This window comes from Electrophorus electricus, chromosome 3 (assembly GCF_041902795.1).
Source record: "Electrophorus electricus isolate QZ-2024a chromosome 3, ASM4190279v1, whole genome shotgun sequence".
NCBI classification, from domain to species: domain Eukaryota; kingdom Metazoa; phylum Chordata; class Actinopteri; order Gymnotiformes; family Gymnotidae; genus Electrophorus; species Electrophorus electricus.
This window is the reverse complement of record NC_137499.1, coordinates 3,516,264-3,540,684: the sequence shown is the minus strand read 5'-3', so window position 1 is coordinate 3,540,684 and position 24,421 is coordinate 3,516,264. Positions and strand designations below refer to the sequence as shown.

The 24,421-nt window shown below is 48.5% G+C and overlaps 1 protein-coding gene and 1 long non-coding RNA gene across 10 annotated transcripts in view; one reads left to right on the top strand and one right to left on the bottom strand.

The window, feature by feature from the left end:
- The first annotated feature begins 600 nt into the window (after positions 1–600).
- The window catches only part of neo1a (neogenin 1a), an 82,519-nt gene continuing 58,698 nt past the window's right edge, over positions 601–24,421 (top strand). For 3 of the 9 annotated variants that reach the window (XM_035523744.2, XM_035523739.2, XM_035523727.2), the window contains exon 1: positions 602–1,478. In XM_035523744.2, coding sequence (XP_035379637.1) covers positions 1,394–1,478 — 85 coding nt within the window. In that variant the 5' untranslated portion in view covers positions 602–1,393. Of the gene's footprint in view, positions 1,479–24,421 lie in introns of all 9 variants that reach the window. The other 6 variants (XM_035523735.2, XM_035523729.2, XM_035523734.2 and 3 more) reach the window with 4 other exon arrangements.
- Positions 12,798–15,084, bottom strand: LOC145657115 (uncharacterized). The gene is made up of 3 exons (XR_014122966.1): positions 13,560–15,084; positions 13,286–13,395; positions 12,798–13,161 (listed from the first exon to the last, which is right to left on the bottom strand). It is a non-coding gene; the product is annotated as an uncharacterized LOC145657115 (long non-coding RNA).

Here is a 24,421-nt window from a genome sequence, read left to right as displayed (position 1 = left end):
TAAAAACATGAAATCCCAAAACAGGCATGTCTAAGGGAATAACGCTGAAGGATTATTTATTAGGCTCTTGTAGAACGTATCTTGTCTTGGATTGATTTACATCCTGTGTGGTATACAAAATATCCACCTTTATCCAAAATTGGACAACATTTCATTTCTTCTAGTCTCTGTTATATAGCTTCTTTCCACTCAGTTCCCACAACCCAGTTTTTATTTATTTTATTTTTTTTTATTTTGTCAACACAATTTAAAGCTACAACCAGATATTGGAGTTGGGAACACCAAATGAGACATAAAGACATATAACACTAATAAGGATATACAATATTAAATCCTTATGTTGCGTCTTAAGAAATAGTTTATGATTAACATAATTTTATGGTTTTACGATAGTTGTAGAACAATTCAGTGAAGCAGCTGCATTGCTTCCTTTCACCAGTAGATGGCCATCCTAAATGAGGTACCACTCCTTGAAAAGCCTTTTGTCCTTACCAAAATGAACACATGTAGAAGGCATTTGTAATGCAGATTTGATATTTGTTTTTAAAAATATATTCAAATACATTTATTCTCTGTCTATTTCAGGTAGGTAGTGTATCGTTTATTAAATGTAATTTAGGAATATGCATAGATTGGCCTATATACAGTTACAAAGAATACTGAGCAAATCAAATTGCATCTGGATAATAGCAATAATCTAACTTTTCTATTAACTATTAATTAATTATAACAAGTGGACATGCTGACAGTAAGGATATAGATTAGCTGATAAAAAAATAAAACGAGGAGTTATCAAACGCTTGGAAACGATCATATGACATAACCATCCAAATGGCCACTCCGCGGTTTTGATTTAGCCAAGCAAAACGCGCCGTGTGAGTCCTAATCCAGTCCTTGTGTTCCGGTGCGCCCCTCGGAACTCCTGCCCTTCCACGCTGCTGCTGCGCTCCGCCAGGGATCCTGCTCAGATTGGTCTTGGAAAAATATTTCCGACCGTCCTGATCCTGGGATCCTCCACCTTGTTCTACTCTATCGCCGCGCATTTCGTGACACCGTTTGTTCGATGTTGGTGGTTGTTTGGGTAAAAACGTTCATCTTGGCGAACATGGATTGATTTGATTTGCCCTCGGCACCGACGCCCGTACAAGTTTTGGTGCGCGATCCTGCGTTCGTCTCTCCGCGCCACCGACACCGGCGCGCCAGCCAGCTTCATGTTTCGCTGGGCAACTTCCAGAAGTGACTGGTTCCGGATGATTGTAGAGCTTGTTCGTGGGAACTGTTGATTGCGTCCGCGCCACCCGGCTGAACCGGGGACGGTTGGAGGAGGCTGTTAAACACGGATCGTCTTGCAGGGTTGCGCGTCTTGGCCACTACCGCGGCTTTTGGAGACGGGATGGCGGGGCGGGCAGCGTCGCTGCTCCTCGCCATGGTTTGCCTCACCTCGCCGTGCTCGGTCACGACCGCGCGTGGTGAAAGAGGTGAGTCGGAAAAGCATTCGTTAACGTTGACTCGAAAGCAAAGCTCGAACTTTCCTCCGTGCAGTTCACCGTGCTTTACAACTGAGCGTTCATGCAACCGCGTCCCGCAGTTATTGATCGCCAGCGTTAACGCGCAGTTACCAGCGTGCTTGTTGATTTCAGATCTAGTCCTGGGAACACAACGAGTAAAACAATCCATGCTTGGAGCCTGTTTGGTAACTCCAGTCAATACTGCTCATTGCTTCAGTTGCAGACCAAGTTTAAGCTAGGATTAATAACAAAGTGCTAACTGCGAAACTGCAATAGTAAATGGACGATATCTTTTCACATGACAAAGAAGTGCGACCTGAATGTACTTGTGTTGTCTGTGTGACTGGTGTTGGGAAGCTTGTGTGTAGTGTTCGCACATGTAAGGTAACGTTCACGATCAACATGCATTTTAAAGGAGTCATAGGTTATAGGAGCAATTCCAGCTCATTAAAGACACTGCTTTGGGGCAATGTGGCAGTAGTAATGAGCTCTAGCTGAATGTTCTTGTGGAAAACTACATTGTAATTTGATGGACATGAGGCAGCCTTTTTTTCAGAGGATGTGCCATAGGATGTTACTGTTGTGACATTCTGCTTTGTAACAGTAGATTAAAAAACCTCGCAGATATCGTATTAGCTAAATGCTTTCCCAAGTTAAAAACACTGGTTTACACAGGTATACGGCATAAAGTGTAAGTTTAAAAATGACTACAGAACATTAGCGGTATTAGAGTGCTGAAAGAAAGAAAAGGTTTATTTTCCTGTTTGTTCAGAATTGCATAGAAAGACAACACACCACGTTTGGCTGTAGGAGAGGGAGAACCTGCTGCCATTTGAATCTCTTAAGAGCAGACCCATGCTTCATGGAAGACGATCTCCCGTGTTTTTCTTAGCTTGCAGAAAACCTGGCTAGGAATGTTTCTCACCTGGAGCATTTTGTTAGAATTTCAGATAGTGAGGTGCTGGCAATGGGCAGACAAAGTAACATCCAACATTATTTAGGTGGCGTTTCATGTCTGAAACTACCAGCAGCCCCGTAGAGCTGTGGCTGTCTTGTGTGAGGAAACTGATGAAAGCTGCTCTCCTGCATGAAAAGCACTGTGCCGTGGTTTTAAAAAAATCAGGCTTTGCTGGACATCAGTACAAAAGAGACGGATTGGGGGGCTGGGAGGAATGGGCAGACTCTGCCTGGAAAGTAATAAAACCAGGAGATTAAGGGGGAATGGGGAGTTCCTTTGGGAGCTTTGATTGTTTCCAGAGAATTGGACTGGGACCTACATGTGGAGAAAGAGTTTCAAATTACTAATTGTTGGGTCCCCTTCTGAAAATATCTGTTTAGTTGAAACATGTTTTTGAGGTCTTGAAACTACAACTATGAGTCATTAGCGGACTATATAGAGGTGCGATTCCAACAGCTGATGTAGATGGACACTGCTGCTTATTTAATTTTCACCCAAGAGTAAGAAAATGGTCATACGTAGGTGATGACTCCATTCTCAGTGTTTCCTAAAGCCACTACAGTGCTCTTGTAAATCCTGTTGGCATTCCATTTTATCCTGTTAATCCCACTGCGAGGGAGTAGTTCACTGGTGGTTTTCCTTTGGACAGTGTAAACGGTATGCTGAACTGTATAAACACTGCTGTGATCTGTAACTCCTCAGTGCTCTTTGACGTTTGCTTCCTCAGGCCTTCCTGGCGTTAGTTGAGGAGTACTTATTTTTGGCATTTTTGCGTTTAGTTATTGCATTGAAAGGCAACTCCTGAATTGTTAACGGGGCTCTTGGCTAATGTCAGTTTACAATTTCACATATTAGAACTAAAACAAACATTCTTTTGTTGTTGTTGTTGGTTAGACTAAGGTAGATTATTTCAGTGTAAAATATTCCAGAACAATTGAGAATTTCAAAAGTCTCTTCTTTATGTACTACCTCTGTATAATGTATTAAATATTGTGTAACATATATATTGCATGCGTGGGGAAAATGCAGTCCTGTGAATGTGATTACTAATTATTTCCATTGAATAAATGATTAATCAGTCAGTCAGTGTGTTAAAAAACATGGTTAAAGTTGAGGGGGTTTCTTCTAGGCTGCCTGCTTCAGTTCTGGTCTCATTGTGACTCTGTGATCTTGATTCTGTCTTCTGATTGTTCCTCACTTCCCAGCCGCAGGATTTTGTCCTCAACAAACGTGCCACACGAGACGCTAATATTGCCTCAATGTGTCACGTTGGTTGACTGGAGTATATATCAATCCATTATGCTGAATTAGGCTCGTTATGGTAAGTCATTATAACTGTTGCAGCTGTATGTTTTCAAATGTCAGGAAACAAAGAAGATCAATATCTCTGTAATAAATCTGGCAGTCAGCAGTTGAATCCTTCTGGGGGCAGGACGCAACAATCACCCCCAGCCGAGAGCGTCAGCCTCCAACGCGCTTTATTAATTTAGATGGACAATAGGCCTTTGGCTAATTGCCTGATGTGCAAAAGAAGTCTTGCGAGCAGAATATAAATGGACTGTGATTGATGGAATTGCTTTTGTGTGAAATCTTTTTTTATTTTTTTTGTCAGCGTGGCTCTTGCGAGTCATTGCCAAAAAAAAAAACAAACCCAAACCCAAATCGCGTTTCGTTCTCGGGGTAAGAGATGTGTGCCGGTCGCCTGCGTCGCTCGGTCCCCTCGAGCCGTCAATCACACTTTAGGAGGCGCGATCGCGAGCCGGCCTGAAGACGCGCTCGTGTTCTTCGCTCACGCGAGGAAGCTTTAAGGCATAAACAACCGCGTTCGCGACGTTTCGCGGGGAACGATTACGTTGTTGCTTTTACCATCTGTCTGTGTCCCCCCCCCTACCTTTCGCCGCACTTCTCATTAAACAGAGGGACGATTATTTAGCAGAGCCTGTCAGTCAGCGGAGAGATATGCATATGGAAGGAACGGACCATTTTAAAGGAGATTATTGCAGCCTAAGTGGAGTGTAACTCCATATTATTCTCTCCAGCGACACTGTTTTCCCAGGTGAATTTGGATGTGGCGTTCTGCAGCGGCCGCGTGCTGCGAGTTCACGTGCGGTTGGCCAGGACCTCGCCGCGTCTGTCTGTCTGTGGGGGATTTGCGATTCTGAGATCAGATTGGTAGCTGGAGCTGCTCTCTCCACGGGACCCCGTAGATCTTCCCTGTAGATCTTAACTCGGTCTCCGGTGAACTCCCGCCGCCTTTTCGGCAGCTGGGGTGGATTATGGTGCATGCCATGCCGAGGAAGCTCGTGCTCGGTGGAGCGAGGCCTGTCGTGGACTCCATTTAGGTGGCTTTCTGCGTGTCCCCCAGAGATGCCATACAGAACTGAGCAAATCTTTCCTTATGTCAAAACTGGACTCGAAATGGATGGAACCGAAATCAAAACCTGGGTGAAGCTATTCTGTTTCCCAGGCCCCCCCAGCGGCATGAACATGTATAGTGTTTAACACAGCATTTCCCAGTTTGTCACCAATATTTTCTCCACTCGGTTCTGACGCCACTGGCTCTGGTATGCTGACAAGAGCAACATATTGAGTTCTTGTTCATTGGCAAATAGCCTAATCTCATGAATTTTTAAGCGAAACATAAATCGCCTTAATTTCATTTCTGGCATTCCCACTCCTCTTTAGGAGAGGATTTCATTTGTTATCCCTCACTCTGGACGATTTCCAGAAAATTGCATTTGCAAATTCAAAGGAGTTCAGCGCACTACGCGACAGCTAGTCGAGAGGACGAGCTCTGACGATTGTTACTTATTTTATGTGTGAACCAGAACCAGAACGTTTGCCACCCAACTGAAAGGCGTTTGTGAAGTCCAGTTGGAAAGGGGATCATTCGAGCCCATTTAGAAGCGACTCACTTTGGTAGAGTATTGTAGTGCCTTTCTCCAGCAGCACAAGGGCAGGAACCCCCTTCCCCCCAAAAAATTAATTAGTATTGTTCCCCTCTCTGTCTTCCTCTCTTCAGTTTCCATCACCAGTCAGGAAAAGGGCCCAGATTATTCCCTGTGACCCGTTTTCCGAACTGTACTTAATCTTCTGCTGCAGTGACGGCTTCCAGCAGCCGGATAATAGAAAGGCAGATGCTGAACACTCATCTTGTTGTGGTTCTTGGCTTTGCGCTGTTCAGAATTTCTTACACTGAAACTACGATAACTAGCCTCCATTGTGTGGAAGCATTTTTGGGGCAAAACTGAACAGTGTTCTTGTGCTTGGTCCTCGCGGCCAGCCATGTTACTGTCAACAAATCGCCGCTAAAGAAACCTGAACAGATCTTCAGTCTGTTGTGTGGAGATGTGAAAATGTCTCGTCTGCCAAGTCACTGAGCAAAGCCGTGATCTCAGACTCCCGAAGCTCACTGAAGCGCAACAGTCTGGTTGCCCAGTGTTGGTATACCTTGGATGGATGCTGAGAGGGTCTGTCCCCCAGCTCTGTGGAGGAGTGGGGGAAACAAGGTGCTCGGTGTGCAGCTGGGTGCACCACCGAAGAGGGATGTGTATGTGCTGAGAAGCTCTGCCAGAATGTGGCCTGTGGTTCTTGGCAGATCCAGACGAGGTGAAGATCTGTGCCATGCAGGGCCTGGCAGATGCTTCATCACGAAGGTCCAGGAAGGGCGCGTCATACACTCCAGCTCCAACACACACACACTCCCACTTTCCCAAACGGGGGATTACTATTCTAACAGATTACCTAAAGTACCAAATAGTACAAGTTTCTAATCAGTTTGAACTAATCTAAGGTGTTTTAAATTTGCCATATTTTCCAGTTTGAATTGAATATAAATGTTAAATACCTGTCTCTGCAGAATTTACCCAAACATCAGTCTTCTCGCACAGTATACGTCTGTTTAGCATACTGAACATACTGGGTTAAATAATATGGTTGATAATAAATTGAAGCAACAAAAAATGCATTCTTATTGTTATGGGTAGTGCCAGTACATTCCAGCTCCTAAACTGATATAGGCGCATCTCAGTGTAAATTACATGATGCTAAAAAATGACCAATTTAAGACTGTACAGACATGAAAAAAAAATGTTGTTGCAATCAAGGTTCTCTTTTCTAACATGGTCCTTCCATGTTTGAGTTGGTGTGTGAGTAATCTAGGAGAAAGCCTGCGTTATAGTTGATCTTGACTAGTTAACCTCTCTGAAAAGCATCTTCACGTTTAGGTCTGCCTTTGTCCCTGACGTTGTAACCTAACCTCCACATTTCGTGGCGGCATCCAAGGTTGGTCCGCTCTCCGAGCGTGCCGAGGAGCACACGCCTGCCGGGCTGAGTGCGAGCTCCTGTCCTGGCAGTACTGCAGATCCTGAAGATTCTGCTGGAGGGCAGAGAGCCTATCGGGCTGGTGCCTTGCAGCCTCTTGTGTGCACAGCTGTTGCATAATGGAGTTTCTCAGCCCTCCTGGCGTTTACTTTAGGATTAATACAACGCTAAGGCATTGACGGAGCAAATGGTTGTGGTTGACGTTAATTTTCATTGTCACCCTTAGTTTGTCTTCAGACGTTACACAAAAATGGGTACTTAGGAATGTATATCAAATACAAGACTCAGGGTTCTTCCAAGGCCTCCAAGCCATGCACAAAGGCACTTTATTCACTGACGTTTATGGGACCATCAAGGGGCCTTGTGCGGTGTCTGTGGCAGGCTGGGGTCAGGCATCTGCTGGGCCTGCCCAATGAGAGTTGGAGAGCTGCCTTTGGTTTAAGGGTATGAATGCAGGGGTGATGCAGTCTAGGCTCTCCCTGGCTGCTTAGCATCTGACCCTGAAGCCTTGACCCCTGACCTGCTATGGATTAGGACTGAACCACAGAAAAGTACAGACACGGAGCACAAAGGCGGCGGGAGCACCTGCGGAGCGGGTCGGCATTCCAGCACTGGACCCTTGGACACATGTTCCATGAACCCAGAGGGACATGTTAATTATGAGACGGCATGTCATTAAGGGGATCCCAGCTGTTATTGTGTAACCCTTGTGTGTTTTCTTTTCTAAAAGACAGGGTAGTGGCTACGACTTCACTTTTTTAAGTGAAATAAATGAGCATTGTTATTCAGTCACTAGTTTGCACATTATTAGTAGAAATGTATTTCTAATGAGCTGAGATGAATGCGTCTTCATTAAATTAATTTAGCCACAATGCCCAAGTGCTGATGGTCTCCATCGCTGCACAGCAGTGTTCTTTAACTTGCCAGAATGATTCTGCTCCTTATTCATTTCTTTCGCAAAACTTAACGCAGAGTAATTTTATTTGTATTTGCTGTAATGCATTTGCCATTAATGGACCAGCAACCAAGTCTGTCTCTTTTTGTTCGAGTGATGGAATCACATACTATAAAAGGGCACAAACCGGCAGCCACAGCAGTCTACACCTCCACTGGAGAACAGTGTAGAAGAGCTTAATGGCCTCAACCCGCGTGATCCACTGTCTCCCGCCAGTTAGAGATCTGGGCCGCCTTTCCCAAAAGCATTGTAGAGTTAAGATCGTCTTAAATCAGACAGCGGCCCTCTCTCTACCGTTTAAAGATGATCTTTGTGTTACGACACCTTCGGGAAACGCGGCCCTGCTCGACTGTGAAACTCAGCAGACCAAGCGGCATGTCGGATAGTTAAACATAATGTATAAATATGGGGATGTAATGGCACCGTTCTCTGTTAGGCTGACTCGGGAGGCGTTGGGGGCATGGCCTGACACCCCGAGTGACTCTCAGCGAAGGCTGGTCTTGTGTACGCCATGCCCAGAAGGGGTGTAGGGGGGGGGGGGGCGCATCGGCGTTTCAGTGCTCCGCCTGGATAAAGGCTTGGGTGCGCAGCCCCACACTGTGTGCAGTGGTAATTAATCTCAAGTGAGAGAGTGACTGTCCCTGCCGTTCCTTCTTAAGATCCCTGGATCCTGACATTCACTTAAAAGGAGCCTGCTGTTTGCCTCTTCTTTGAGTGTCCTTTAAGAGGTTATATATTCTATGCACGGCTCTCCCTATGCAGAGCCACGGCTGAATTCTGGTTATTTTGAGTCGCAGTGTCAGTTAGACAGAATGAGAGATGGCAGATTTATCTTCTGATGCAGGTTTTCGCACTCAATTATGGTTTCAGTTCATTGGTCCATTTTCCTCCCCCCCGAATTTTTTCATCAGAGAGTAATTCGTTTTTTATGAAGGAATATTCTTTCCCCTCCGCTTAATTTGCTGAAGAGGAAGTGGGACTTCACCTTGTTCAGTCGTATTTAATTAAAGTCGGTGAGTCGTGTGTTGTGTTTTTTTGGGCAGTGCTGCCGTGGCTCTTACTGATGAGATTTTCCTGAGGGGAAGGAATTGTGTGAAATGCAGGAAGCCATTAGGAAGCCGTGACACTGTCGCCACCCCCCAAACAACACCTGCCTCGTCACCCCCTACTTTAACCAGTATAAATCGTGTTAACAGTAATGATGATAAAAGCAGGAAAGAAGAGTACTTGCGGAGCAGAAGCTGCAGAGTGGCTACCTCGTTTAGCAGAGTGAGGGCTGTCCTAGGAGAGAGAGAGCAGAGAGACGCTGAGAGAACGTCACCGTCCAAGTGCATGTGAATTTTTTTCCTCTCCAGATCAGATTCTAGTACAGAATATGAGTGCCAGAGGTTCACTGTTGATTCAGGAGAAACACATGGATGTTTCTCTGTGGTTTTGGTGTAATCCTTGGAGAGCCACATTTCTAAAGGTTAACCTCTGTTTTGACCAAGACGTAGGCTAGCCTTTTCCCCTTGGGCTGTTATGTCTGGTTTGGCTTACTTTTGGATCACCCTGCATGTCTTCACTATTGTGTGTTGTTTATACGCCTCTTGGGGGCACGGGTGTTTTCTGTTGTCCAAATCACATCACACTGGATTACTTATGTTTCAAGGAATTCATGGTTTTATGCTGGTTTAAAAAAAAAAGATTCATTTTTGTAAAACAAATTTGTCTCTGTTTAGATCCCTTCATAAGAGCTACCACCAAGGATCTGGATCAAATATGTAAGTTGGCATGGGAGATGAGATAATGTAAATATATTCAGAGCAATGTTCTTGGAAATCAGATTTACATTAGATGAATTGTGGGGTGTTTCTCATGCTCTTATATACACAAATTGATTTTAGACTCTTGGAACTCGTTCAAGTTGAAGTTCATCAACGTCCGTAATCGAATTACACAAGGTAAACGTTTCCTAATATGATTTCCAGCTTAGCCTCCATTTCCTCTTCACAAATGATCAAGCCAATGCGATGATTAAGATCCTGCTGTTCTGGATAGTGGAGAAAGATCATTCTGCTTTTCCTCATCCCTGGAAGGAATGCCGATCATCCGCGTGCGGGTTTTCCGGTCATCGCGACTAACCACGTCACTTTAGAATCGCTGCTGCAAATGTTATTGCAGTTAAGTGATTTTTAGGAGTGTGATGTATTGGACCCAGGGGAGCATCTCTGAGACGTTTTGCGAGGCTCCTGTGGCTTGGAGCTCTTGCTCCAATTTTGCTCCAGTTGGTGCTTGCAGCAGCTCTGGGGTCACGTCTTTATGACTGAGACAGGGAGGGGGGAACCACAGAGGAATACGTGGTGTGACCAAGACCAGTGGGGGATCGTTCGAGGCTCGTTTGTGTCCTCTGATGTCCCGGGGGTGCTTTTTAAATTACTGCCTGCTGAGCGTTGCATTCTCCTAGCCTTTAGCCATGTCGCTGGTCTCCTCTCCTCTAGTCCTGTAGTCGATGCGATTCCAGGCCCTCCTCGCTGGTCCGTTGTGCTTCCCTTTGCACTTTTCGGAGTACGGGTTTAGTGTCACTACATTATTTGTTCTTAGCCATCCCAAATCTCAGGTGGTTTATTTATGTACAATTTGCCATGGCGACACCATTGTTGGCCTAGTTCTTGTCATGCATCGAGGACTGAAGACTCTTGATGTGAGGCCTACCATTGCCTCCTGTCTATTAAGCAGTATTTTATAGCAGTGTTTTACCATAATCTGTGATTAAATTATTGATCCTGGTGTGTTATGCACCTTAGGAATTAATATTTATTATTATTATGCTAAGAGATGCAAATTCAGCTATTATTCCACATGGCATACAGCCACCCGGAATTGAACCAACAATTACATGATGGGAAGAGAAGAGTAAACAAGATAATGTGAGAACATGTGAAAGGGCATCCTAATAAAAGATGAACAATCCTATTAAAGCAGCACCTCTACCACATTAGGTCCATCTCTCCTGGTAGTTGACTCCCATTAATAATGGATGGGGATTTTTTTCCCCCCATATCACTTCTTGGATGTGCTCGATCCTCTGCACGCCCCTCCTCATCCCCCCGCAGCTCTGTGATTGGTTCTCACCATTGATGCTCTCCCCTGTGTTCAGTGGCAACGTGCATTATTAGGTGAACCGGCTGTGTCAGCGGGCGTCGACTTGAGGGCGTTACAAAACGGACGTGTTTAGATCGGGAGGCCGCACTGTGCAGAGGGCACCGAGCGTTGTTCCATTCCCGTATTCGTGAGGGGGCGAGCAGTACTTGGAGTGTTCCACATTCAGTGCCGGGGGGGGGGCAAGCAGTGGTGAGTCTTGTAGTGTAATCAATTCTGTGTACTGTAAGCCATGACAACCTTTTTATGTGGGGAAAAGGGCCTAAGCAAAACTAGAGAGGATAGTAAATCGGTGAGGCTTTTAAAGGGTTTGTTCACTGTGGCTCTCTTTTAGAATGCCATAACTCAGGTCCACAAGCATTACTTTTGTTTTCCTCTTGATGTGAATACATGCTTTGATCTTCAGTGTTTTGGAAGTTGGCTTGATTGCATGCAGAATGAGCTTGCGTGGAGGGGGAACACGCTTACCCTCAGAGTCGCGTTCCAGTACAGGAGGGCTCGTATACCACGAGAGGTATGCCTGGAGTTTTTAAAATCCCCTGTAAGCAACACGCCCGGTCAAAGCTAGCAAGGGTCTGTTTTGAGTCGTCTCAAGAGATATCCTTGTGTTCATCACAGAGGCTATCGGGCTCCTGTTACCCTATTGACCCTCCCTGGGAGCAGTGAACATGTAGCGGGGGAAGGTGGAAGTATCGATGTTATGAACATGTAGCGGGGAAAGGTGGACAGTGCTCGGGCCACAGGGCCGCGTGTCGGCCGCCTCGCGAGCCACATCTGAGACTTCTCAGCAGGGGCCATGCAGGCGGTACCGGCCGGAGGAGGAGGCGACCCGTGCTCCAGACTGTTCAACTCCTAACCCTACGCACCGCCCCGCTCTGCGCTGGTGTGCAGAGTCCTCTGATGTGGCTCAAGCATGGCTCGCCTGTAAGAAGGCGAAACTGCACCGCAGTGCTCCTGCTGGGGGAAAAACTTTGGGAATGCGCCCTTTGTTGTTGTTGTTGTTTTAAAAAAAAAAACTTTTCTGTGATTCCAAAAAAAAAAAAAAGGTGTCTTAAAGCAGCTGTCTCAACATGTCTCTCCAAAATATCTAACCTACAAGAGGCGAGGAAGCTACAACCCAGTACCTCACTCTGTCTGGCTGTGGTGCTTGTCGCCATGGAGACATCAATGATGTTATGAGGCACATGGAAACTGAGAGCCCAAATCTCTATTAATGATTAATTTCTCTGGCTATTAATCATAATGTTCTAACGTTGCCTTCCACACAGGTCACAATGGCCTGCTGTCAAGCTTTGAAAATGAATGCGTGCTTATATTTGTGCTTCTATGGGTGAGGTATTTTGCTAATGTACGACTGCTATTTTTACTATTTCCTAAAAATTGGCATTCACTGACCGACAGATAAGCCCCAATAAGTCTGACAGTTTGGGCCATATATTGCATTTGGAAATCCAACTGTGTACTGAAATACCACTCCTGTGTGACAGAAACATTGAGACAGTATTGCTTCAGTCTTTGGGTGTGTGTGTGTTTCACCCAAGGGAAATACTGCTTCATTTGTGCTTATTTTACTTTATTAACACCATCAGTTCACACAGTGTTGGTATAAATGTGGCTCGAAAAATCTTTAGGTGGTCAATGAAAATTATATTTAAAGTGATTTTTGGATCATAACATGTTCCTTTTACTTGGCTGGAAGGAGGGTTGAACCCTTTCAGAAGACGGCTTTTCCTTAGCGACTGTAGTTTGTGCTCTCTAATTAAATCGGCCGTGTGTGGTCTGGGATATTTTTACATGTGTAATATGAAACCCCTCAATCTGTTCATGGAGTTTGACACCTCCCATATTGGGAAGTACGTTGAAGCAGCGTGATGTGATTTTCTCTTTTTCTTAATGTGAGCAAAAAGAAAACCCTCTCCACCCCCCACCTCCCACCTAAAAACAACCCTCCCAAAACCTGTTGGCTGCAAGCCATTTTCATGACTCCATTAAACTATAAACGGTATGCTATATTTGGGAGACTGTAACAATTAATATGGTTACGAGGAGAGCTGATATGTGTGAGCTGTAATCAAATTCCTGTCCAGTTACTTTCACCGAGCTGCATCTCCTGGTTAAACTTTTAATGTGGTGTGCTAGCAGACGTGCCTTCGCTCCAGGCCTCTTTATACGGGGGAAAAAAATTGTAAGTGAACAGAAAAATGCCTTTTCTATTATGCTGATCAGCGTCCAACCACCAGGTGTCCAGTAGTTCATTGCTAGCCTACGTCTGCTACCTGGAAATGGGACAAGAGGAAATAGGAAAATGTTTGCCAAATTCAGTGGCAGTTGTAGTTTTTTTTTTAAAAAAAGAAGAAAAAGCTGTCTTGATCCACGGCTGCATGCCCGGCTCCCACTCACCTTGCGTGTATCGAGGCTCCGCCCACCCTCCGCCCCTCTCTTTAACTCCACCTCCCCACCTTGCCCTTCTCGCCCGCGGGGCTCCATAAATATCATTTCATCCGCCGGAGCTGCTGACATGAATCAAAGGGTCTCCATAAATAATTCATCCCCGGTCTTGGCTCCCTGCTTAGGAATTTACGCCGCGAGAGCTTTGGCGTCCAGGCTCGGCGCCGTAGAGCACGCGCGCGCGAGGCTGTTGCGCGCGTGCTCCTTACCACCAGCTTGCGCTCACCTTTTGGTGTCTGTGCAGGGGGGTGGGGAGGCAACCTTGATCTTTGCCACCTGCCTTCACTTCCACCGAGCCGTTTTTTTCTCAGGTGCGTTTGTGAGCTCATTTCCCACGGTCCTCGTTTACTCCTGTCTGCGCATGCTTTCATGGCGCAGGGGCGTTAAAGGTGACAATTTAAAAAGGCCACGTCAGTCCTCGGTTGCCTGGTTTCAAAAGATATTTTCTTTTCCGTGATCATCTGCTCCTGTAGCTGTGTTGCTCATTGTGTCTGGGGGATTGGATGGCAGTGGACTGTTACAGGCATGTAAAGCATGCCTGCTGAAGGTGTTTGGCTAGTAGGTGTTCTTTGCCTGGCTGAGGGGGAGGAGAACTGTGGGTGTACTGGTGCAGAACGATTTCAAACCTGCAGAACCACATTGACTAGGACGGTAGGACCGGTGGCACTCTCTCGAAATCTGGTGAGGGAAAGGAGCCCCTACCGTTTGGAAACGCATGCCCAGGGCTTGGTTCTCCCATGCCCCCTACAGCAGCGCTGCGTCTCCTGGGTCTCCTGCTTATTGCAGCATCGGTAGTGCCATTATTAATTACTACTGGAAGCAGGATGTGGGATGTGCTCTGCTCTGTTGAGGTGACCTTATTTCTATTTGGGTTGTAGCGAGAAGCCCCTTGTGTGGAGTCTGCTAGCAGAAACAGATCGGCAAGCGCGGAAGGGAGGGTGCACCTCTCAACCCTGTGTGAAGGTCCCACCCCGACGTGTCGGCTTCGGCCGCTCAAACGCCGGCGCCAATCGTTCTGCCCACGGACGTGCTCTCCGGACGACCCCGGCAGAGTGGCGTCGTGGGGACGTGCCCGTTTCGGCTCGGGCTCGCCCGCTCTGGGGGCCTCCGAGACGGCAACTGCCCTCGCCCGCTGCGGTCACTTACGGCTGCCGCTATCTGGGAGATCCACCCCACCCCAGAGCACACTCAGTAGGATGGAGTGACCCTGAGAGGAATGTTGGGTCGGAACAAGGCAAGGCTCGGTGGAGCAGGGGACCGTGTGGGGTGAGTTGCGCATGGCGTGTAGAGGGAGACCGGGGACGAAGCGGAGCGGTGCACGACTAGCACTGCAGCAGACAGCTATAAGTCTGCTAGTCACTGCAGAGGCAGCACAGCACCACTGCCCCGTCACTTACGCCAAGAGAGAATTATACCTCCCTCCTTGTTTTTCCATTACTGTACCTTTCTGAGATGCTATTTGATTATTGGCAGAACAGACCACAGCAGTAGCCAATGAACGACCTTTCCATTGACGCTGTCAGCCTGGGCTTCGTCACCGCCCCCCTGAGGCCCTGCTGGACAGATTCATACAAATTGATGTCAGTCTTTGGCGTTTGTCTTGGCCAGGAAGCAGCGGGCCTCTCTCGTCCTGTGTTCGCCTCTGTGGGACACAGGCCTGCCGTTCTAATCCAGAAGCACTGGCTGAGCTCTTCTAAAACTGCTTAATATCGTTTGGCTGAATGTGAGCACGGCCTGTTTGTGTAACGTGAGCTGGGAAATCTGGGTACAGTGAGAATGGAATTCCCTTTTTAAATGGCATGTTAAATTTTAATAACAGACTTTTGTTGAACTCAATATTTCAGGGAATCTCGGCAGTATTTTTTTTTTACTTACAGTTGTGATGTTTTTTTTTTGTTTGTTTTTTCCTTTTTAAAATTTGTTTAAATTTGTGTTTACTTTTTTTGCTTCCTGTTCGCCATCAATCTGGCCAACAGAGTGCTCACCCGTCTCTTTATGCACAATTGATGCTTACGTTTATTTCAGCCTTATTTGGTTTGAAATTATGCCTGAGAGAGTCAGTAAAGAGGGCCAAATTGATTTTAAATGATATGTATTGGACAGTTAATTAATACAGCTAATTGACTGTGTGAGCGAGCCATCAAGCTGTGTGTGCGAGAGCTCGGCACAGATGCTGCCTCAGGATTCCTGGGCCATCGGCATTAACGTCAGTCTGGTTTTATTGATTGTTTCATGCACCCTTTGCCCCATTACAGCCTACAAACGTCCAAGGCCACTGTACACAATCAGGCTGTAGCCGGTGTTATTATTGCCACAACATGCAGTTTACGCCTTGTAAGTGATCAGCCCCCCCGACCGAGGGGGCCTCTGGGTAAGAACCGGCCCCTTCCTCCCCCTGTATAATGGAAGACCTCTATTTTCCACGAGCAGTGCCCCCCCCCCGCCCATCCCCCAGCAGCGGAGCTTCGCGCCCCGGTGCGCTCGGCAGAGAGGAGAAAGGATGACGTGTGGGACAGAGGCTTTATGGGGTTGCGCCATGACAGAGAGATTTCCAGGCTTCCACTTTTTCGCTGAGCCAGGAGGGAACTGTCTTTAAATGATGCAGGGTGTGCTCTGCCTCTCACCGATCGGTCCGGCCCGATGCGTCGGGTCCGTCTGCTTGGTTACTGGGGTTACTGCGGGCTGGTTGGACGTGTTCCGGTCAGTGCGGCGGAATGGAGGAACCGTGTTCTGTCTTTGAAATGTAGGAACCTGGAGTAACTCATTGTGGTTTCAGAAAACTAGTGGTGCACTGAAGAGTCTGAGTTTGTAAACGACTTTTTTAGTGCCAGTATGTCCCTGCTGCCAGTTATGGTGATCTGTAGCACTTCTTTCTGGGGACCAGTAGAAGATGTAATAATGTAGAAAAACAGCACATGTTGGGTAGGAGGCGTCCAGCAGCGTGAGGTTTCATACTCAACCATGTAGCCTTTAAATTTAAAGTCATGCAAAAGTGGCAGATGAATGATTCTCTCTCTGGTTCTCTCCCTCACTCTCTCCCTGTGTGCGCACTTCTGCATGTCTACTGTATGCTCTGGCAATTTAGTCTGGCTCTTGGTTCGAATGTAAAGTTCGAGAGCGGTGTGGCACTGTGTTCCTGTGGGTGAACGTGGATGTGTGTCAGGAGAGCGTGTCTTTGTGTCCAGCCACTGCGGGGGCTGTCTGTGCTGGGCCCATGGGTATATCTGTGTGTTATTCGTGTAGGAAAAGTGTGTTTGTGAATTCCTCTTGCTCATGGGTGTGTGTGTAGCTTCTCTCATTATTTGGACATGACTGCGTGTTTGTATGTTCTCTCTCTGTGTGTGTGTGTGTGTGTGTGTGTGTGTGTGTGTGTGTGTTCATGTTTGTGTAAGTAAATATGTTTCTATGCTGCTGTGTCTGGTGCCTTGCCCTGGCTGTTTAACTACCGCACAGTGCCTGGACAGTGTCAGTCCTTCATGCGTGGTCTTTGTTTGGAGAGCCCTCCCTCATCTGTTTGCTTCCCTCTAATGGCTCTATTTCTCCCTGCACCAACACGTAAAATATCTTCGATTATTCCCCAGCCTTTACTGTATCCGTAACGGCAAAGATCCCTTTCCCCCACCTCATTTAATTTATTTTCCCCCATAATTGAATTTGTTAGGACTCTCATTCAGTTAGGTGATATTAGGGATTTTTCCTGTAGCCTGTGGCTTCAAAAGGAGCTTTTCAGAGTTGCCTGGAACAAGGACCGCTTTTCAGAAGAGTCATGTCTGTGTGTGATTTGGATCCTCTGTGGACTGCAGGGAGGACCGAGCTGCCTCTGATTGCCATCCTCAACCGATACCTCAACAGGAAGTAATCAGTTCCGCGCTGGGAGGTCCAACCCCCCACCGTCTCCCCTTCTGCAAATGACATGCAAATTAATGTGCAATGGGAATACTGGACCAGAGTGGAGTGGCGAAAGGTGGCCATCCAACCAGGAAATGCAGCAGACCAGAAGATTTCTCCACAGGGAGCAACAGGCAGTTTTGGGAATGCCAGATAGGGGGAGGTGGTTGTACAGGAGCATGGTGGCTGCTTTTTTTTTGATTATGCTGGAAGTTGCCGGAGGTCCAGCCAGCAGTTGCTGGACATCCAGTGACGTCCTTTGCTAAGGGTTAGATGTTCATTCATGTGCTGGATTGGGCTTCAGGCCTGGAACTGCTCCAGCCGAGTCTGAGCTCACTGTCCTGGTTCAGGTGTGATTTTGCAGACATTCGTTTTAAAGGCTAACCGCACATGACTGAGCCAGTGTGCGATGCGTGAACACCAGCGTGTGTTTCTGTGCTTCCTCCTGGCCTCATCAGGGAGAACCGTCACTGAGCTAAGATTGTGCCTGACTGGCAGTGCCAAGCTCTGGGGCTTGCATGCTGACCCACAGCATATGTAATGCATCGATATCTTTTTAAAAAAAAATGTTTTATTAAAATCCCTCTCAAGGGAATTGGGCACACTCTGACATAGGACAGGCTTGGTGAAGGCCTCTGACTAAAATGAAGAAATCTGACTCAGCTAGGCTGTGGCCAGACAGCACTTGTGCTTTGTGAGAAAGGAGCAGTGGGTCCCGGCAGAGGCCCCTTAGTCGTCATCGTCTCCATTGTTAGGAAAACTGGACACTTTCCTCTGTCTTTGCAGATTGATCTGTGCCGTCTGACCGCCACTGCTGTTTGTCCAGGAGGCTTTTTAATGCCGGAGGACATGAGGCCTGAAGTACTTGGTTATATGCATAACCTTACATGCTCATTACATTACTCGGTATCATCCAGACCAACAGTGGTCCGGGTTCAGGAGTCATGTACTGACTTTGTTCTGCCTTTCTTCTCACGATCTTCGGGAGGCATAAAAGTGAATGAAAGACAGTTGCTCACACTCAGACCTCCTCCCTCCAATTTAGAGCTTCTGGAGAAGGATCCATCTGACACGAGACCTGTAATTAAATCGAAACGCGACTCTCGCCTTTCAGTGAGCGAGCGAGTCCTTGCACAGGCCCCCCGCTCTCCCAGGAGCTGCGTGCTGCGTGCCGAGCAGTATCTTCCAGTAGGCAGATAAACCGTCTGTTTCATCCGTGTGCCAATACTCATTCCTTCCCCCAATTATCGTGGCACAAAGTGGTTGGAGAGTGGCTGTATAGACGCACAATAGCTACTGCAGGCGTACGGGGAGCCCAGGTTTAAAGGGCCAGGCATGCAAAGAGCTGGTATTCACCTTGGAGGTGCCTTTCAGGTGGTGTCTGTCTTCATGACGTCAGGGGCCACTGACATGCAGCGACCCTCTGCTCAATATAAATACAGAATCTAGGCTGGGGGACAGAAGCATGATTGCTGTTTTGTTTTTATATATTAGTTGTTTTAAATGGTAATACTTTGCCATGAACTAGTAGTGCTTTCTTGCGCAGTGAATTGACTTCCTCTGCATGGCTCAGGTCCTGCTGAACGAGCGATGCTGAGGAGTATCTGGCTTTATGTTTCCTCTATGGCTCCGCCCCCAGGCAGAAGGTTGAGTCGATACCGAATGAAGTTCATATTGTATTCATTTATCAAATCGAAGGGCGGCTGAATGTGGCGTTGCTGTGTAGCTCGGCACAGTGTGGGTGCTTTCATACGAGATATGTGCCCTTTGCTAATGAATTGTTGCAAGCCTGTTCCACTGGATTGTCCTTTTTCGTCCTTTTAGCTCCTGTGCTGGTATTGATCAGCATCGAGTTGCCTTGCTGTATCTGATGTAATGTTTATTGGCTGATGAATGTGTCGAAGCATACTGCAGCATCCAGCTTGGACTGGAGGTCCTCTCAGGTTACCTGTCTGCAGTGGCTCTCTGTGCGTGCGTGTGTGCTCGCACGCATGCCTGTAGTCCTTTGTTTTCGAAATCCCTTGCACCTCGCTACTCTCGTCACTGTTGGCCTAACGGTTTTAATAGCAGCCTGTCATGGCTTGCCTGCTCCTTGTTTTCTTTAGCCCTGCAAGCTTTCGGATAAACGGTAGCACCCTTGCTGCCTTTAAGCTTGCGATTGTTTTGTGGAGTGGAGCGGCAGCGGGGCTTTGTCCTACTGAAGGGCCCGCCTCCTGTACTGCACTACCTTTGGTGAGGTGGGCTTAGGCAGCTGCCATGTCCAGCCCACCAGACAGTACCCACCTGTGTTTGAGAGGGGTGCATCCTCCGTGGTGAACTGAACACCCCCTGACCCCTCCCCCACTGAAGTGGGCTTGTCTTTGTTTGATAGGTGTGTGGCCTCTTTTTGTGGAGGGTTTCATGAATGAGCCCAAATACACGTTCTGAATTTGGACTGTGTGGGCCGGATTGCCGGATTGCATCCGTTCCTAGCTGAGCTGAAGGTCTGTTACACGAGGGGGGAGGAGGGGCCAGGGTTGGAGAGAGGGGTCCCTCCGGGACTCAGCACACTCATTACAGCTAGGAGTCCGTCATTGCCAGAGGGTCACCATGGTAACGCCCAGTATGTGATTCCGACAACAATGCCAGACCCCCCCCAACCCCAACAACCTTCTCTACCATTTTCCCCCAATCATCAGATGAAACCCAGCCTCTCTGTCGTTCTGGCTTCATGCTGCATGGTGCTGCATTCATGCTGGCGGGTAGGGGTGGGCGGAGGCTTTGCTGTTAAGGTGGTGGTGGGGGTGGTGGTGGTGGTATGACTGCATGTATTTGCATGCGTGCATGTCGGCGCTCCGCGTGAAAGTGCTGGCTAGAAGCAACAGTGAGGACCAGATTGTTCCCGTGTAATCACCTGATGATGGTTGTTCCTGGCCTGGATGCTGTAAAGGTCGGTCCGGGCCGAGCACGATGGGCGTGGCGCATAGGAACGCGCGTTTGTGTCTAGCGTGTCTGCTCGGCTGGCTTATGAAGCCTCAGGCGTGACACGCTCGGCGTGAGCAGATTAACGCTGGCTGGCCTTGTGCGTGAGCACCGGTAGCCGTCTTGTGCTGTGGCCCTCACACTGAGCGGGGGATGGCGTGGCGTGGGCAGGGAGCCCAGGGAGCGGGGGCATCCCCCCTGTACTGATTACCAATTGGTGAACCTGCACAGTGCACCCGCCAATCTCCCCGGGCCTGACTGCTCGTGCTCCTACAGATTACATCATATGTATCACTCGGTTCCGGTACTCCTGTAGTATGTTATGTTAATCGGTCTCGTTACTGGTGCATGCATTGGTACCTAGTAGCGCATATAATACTGCAATTACTCACCGATAACAAATGCTGTGAAACGGAGCTGGTGGAAGCCAATGTAGAGAAACCGGCATGCTAAAGCAGCTTTAAATTAAACATCAATATTTTATTGTGCCTAGCGCGTCTAACTATGGCTCGCGCTGCAAGAGAGGATTAATAATGGCAAGCGGCTGGCGGGGACGTGTTCTCTGCCAGCGGAAGATCGCCCGGTGGAATTGCTGAGGATGGGCTGATGTAGGAACGCCATATGTTCCTGAGGAGCCGCGGAGATGCTGGAGCTCCAGCGTGGACAGGAAGTGGCAGGCTGGCCTCCCCAATGAGTGGCCACCTGTCTGCTGACCAGGCTCGCTATGTGCTCCAGAGATCAGTCGGAACGTACCACTGGCCTTGCTGGGTGCCATCACATTGTAGAAGGGAAGCCTGGTTGAAGAGTTATGGGGGGCTGCTTATGGGTGGGAGGTGACAACCTGAGGTATCCGTTGCTGTTTTGTGTGTGTGAAGGCTGTGTAAGGCTTGAAAAAGTGTATTTTGGTGGGTGGGTGGGTGTGTGTGGATGTGTGTGGGGGGATGGATGGCTCCGCATGGCTGCAAGGGTTTGCGTTAATATGATTAAGGCGGATTACAGAGTTCGTTTGCAGATCAAAGAAAGCAAACCAATTAGCACCCCCACCTTTAACACTGCAGTCAACCAGGCAAGATCGCAGCCAAGCAGGCTGGCTCGGGGAGGAGCTCCCTCTCTGATTGGCTGTCTCTTTCTTTTTTTGGGCCGTGTCCTCCAATAATGGTGCCGATGGCTGCAAAAGCCGGTCTCTGTCATTGGAATGGGGTCCTTCCTTTTATGCAGCCTCCCCCGTTCGTCCACTTTACTCTGTGTTCAGCCGCTAGTGAGGGTGCACATGGCAGACAGAGTCAAGTTTCTTTGTCTGCTCCCTCCCTCTGAGGGCTGATCAGATGGCTGCTCTCGGCCAGGTGGAGAGGACCTTCTCCACTTGTCCACTTTCCCCGGACTCCTGCACGTATAATGGCTGTAACATTCAACCCCGGTCTGCCAGGAGAGAATTGAGTCCCCTTTTTAAATTCCGTTTCTGGGAATTTACCAATCGGAGGCATTACCAATCACCACGATCCGCCGGGTGACGGCCGGGTTCGTCTCGTTCAGCTGCTTAGCGGCCCTGGCGGCTGTAGTTGGAGGTTTGGCGTCACGCGACGCCTTCGCCTGCAGCATTGCTCCTTCAGCAGACCTGCACGCACGTGCATGCCCCCGCGTCCGTCGCCTCTCCCCACCCTGCAGGTGCCCCGTGAATAATTAAACGTGCTCTCTCACCGTGATGGAGAGAGTCTGTGCTGGAGGAGCAGCGCTCCGGCTGTGAAGAGCGCCCTCGGCCATTAAGCAGAAAAACTGTCTGCTGGTTTTAATAATGTTGTTTTTTTTTCCCTCTCTCCCTTCTGCGTTTGCTGGCATGTCATTTGGAAACGGGAGAAATTGTTCCGTTCTCTGTAACTCTTTGTTTAAATGCGTGTTGTCGTCACCGCGACGCTGCTTCTCTGTCATTTCACTCTTCAGTTACAGAGCAGGGCTTCCTCTGCCCAACTGTACTCGACTGCCATTTTTTTTTTGTAGTTTCAAACAAATATGGCTTCCCCCCGTTGGAACTGAGTGACTAATCTGCGCAAGACAAATGTGTCCTAATCAAGGAGCCCGTTAAAAGCTTTTTAATGGTGGCGATGTGAAACGGCGCCCCTCTTTACAAATCCGTGGCTGCTGCTCGTGTATTTATACATTCATGAGGGCGCAGCGCCATGAAAGCAGATACGTGTGGCGTAAAAATAGGCTTGTAAAGGGGATTAAAGGTCTGCGGCCGGAGTGGCCTTCTGTTCGGGGCTCTGTTTTGCAGCTCGGACGCCGGCAAGAGCCACATCTCTCCCTTCAGGGAAAGGCTTTGTGAGCACAAATCATTAGTGCTCCTGAGTCACGTGTCCCCCCCAACCCAGTGGTGTGTGTCTGTGTGTGTGTCTGTGTGTGTGTGTCTGTCTGTGTCTGTGTGTGTGTGTGTCTGTGTGTGTGTCTGTGTGTGTGTCTGTGTGTGTGTGTCTGTGTGTGTGTGTGTCTGTCTAAGTGTTGTCGAGAGGCTGGTGCAGCCAGAGTGCCGCCCATTCTAGCACGACTCCTGACTGCCTCTGTGTCAACAGAGCATGCCCCCCCCCTCCCCCCCACTTTAGGCAGGCAGGTGACGGGTTAAAATTGAGCTTTTACTTCTAAAATGCAGCAGTCCTCTTGTGTTTTCACTGCACGTAGCTGATGTTCGCCTGACTGGGGAAACGGGTGACACAGGAGTGGCGGAGTCACCGATCGAAAGCGGTTTCGCCGCGCCGGTGCACGCGGCTCCGTTTGTTGTCGGCGAGGCCAGGCGGCCTCGCTCGCTTTGATGAGGAAGGCTTCAGATCGCACCCTTGGAGTCCAAACACGTCTGTTCGCAGACAAGGAAGTTTCGTGGAGGAGTTGTGCCCGAGCGGCGTAGCTGGAGGGGAGATGGGACACGGGGTGAAGGCTGGTCCTGCCCACCCCTCCTACCCCATGCCCTGGTTCCAGCAGAAAGATGGGAATAGTGGAACTTGATGGTTGACTTCTGCTTTCCTGCGTCCAGAACTCATGAGAGGCTGCTGATGGAATTGGGATGTCCATGTTTAAACACGCATTTTTAATTATGAATCTCTTCCAGTTTGAGATGTATGCAAGATATCAAATATGTGGCGCTAGCTTCATATTGATTTTCCTTTTTTCCGAGCGCGCAGCTTATACACCGTGTACAGAATGAGGAAAATGGCTGAAGGGAGTGGGGTGAAAATCTTGTGTTTTTATTTCATTTCATCAAGTCTATAAAGACTTTAATCTTATACTGCCGTGGTTGTTGCAGTGGGACTGCGCGCAGTGGAAGGCCGCACGCAACCGTGTACGCTGTGACTGACACAGATATGACCATGGTGGTGGTCTGTAGAGGTGCGACGTGTGTGTGCGCCGAGTTCTGCAGATGAAGCCGCCTGTGTCTTTACCGAGCTTGATGGAATCGGCTGGGGGCCGGATCTGTGTCAAGTGCTTTTCCGTCCGTGTTTATGAGCGAGAGGCGCTGCAGAGTCGCTTTGCAGATAGCGAGGACAGATAGATAGAATCCATCATCTGGCGGTCTCTGAATAAATCCCCCCTGTCGGGGCCGGCACGCGGCCCAAACCGCGTTTGTGTCTGCCCGAGCTCGTTGTTTCTGTTATAGGGCTCTTATCTGCGGAAGACCGATAACCAGCGTGGAGGTGTAATTCTCAGTGTAAACAAATAAAACGCTGTCTTAGCCGCGCTAATGGCGTCGGACCCGCGTCCGGCTGTACTAGCCTCTGTCGTCAATGCCAACCACAATGCTGCATACAGCGTTCTGCCCACGGTGTACTGGGGCAGAAGCAGGTGTTGCTTGTTCAGACTGTTCCAGCCTGCGTGGGGTCTCCTCGTCTCCGAACGAGCAACGTTGGCAGTGTTAAAGCACAGGGCTTCTCCTCACACACTTACCCCTCCTTCCACAAGGGACCGCAGGAGCTCAGGCATGGAGCTAAACAAAAGCAACCCTGCCCTCCAGCAGGACATAAGCCCCGACGCAGGGATGAGAAGCGAGGAGAGAGAGCGCGTTAAGAACAGCATTCCATTACACAGCACTGGAACGGCAAGCCTCGCTCTCGGCATCGGCTTGCGTCGGCGCAAATAACTCCCTCTAATGACGCCGGCTCTGCTTGGGTTCGGCTCGCCTTATCTCCGCAGTCTGGCCTGACGTTTGGACGCTTAAACCTGTTTCGCACGCAGCTTCCAGGAAGGCTTTGAGTTATC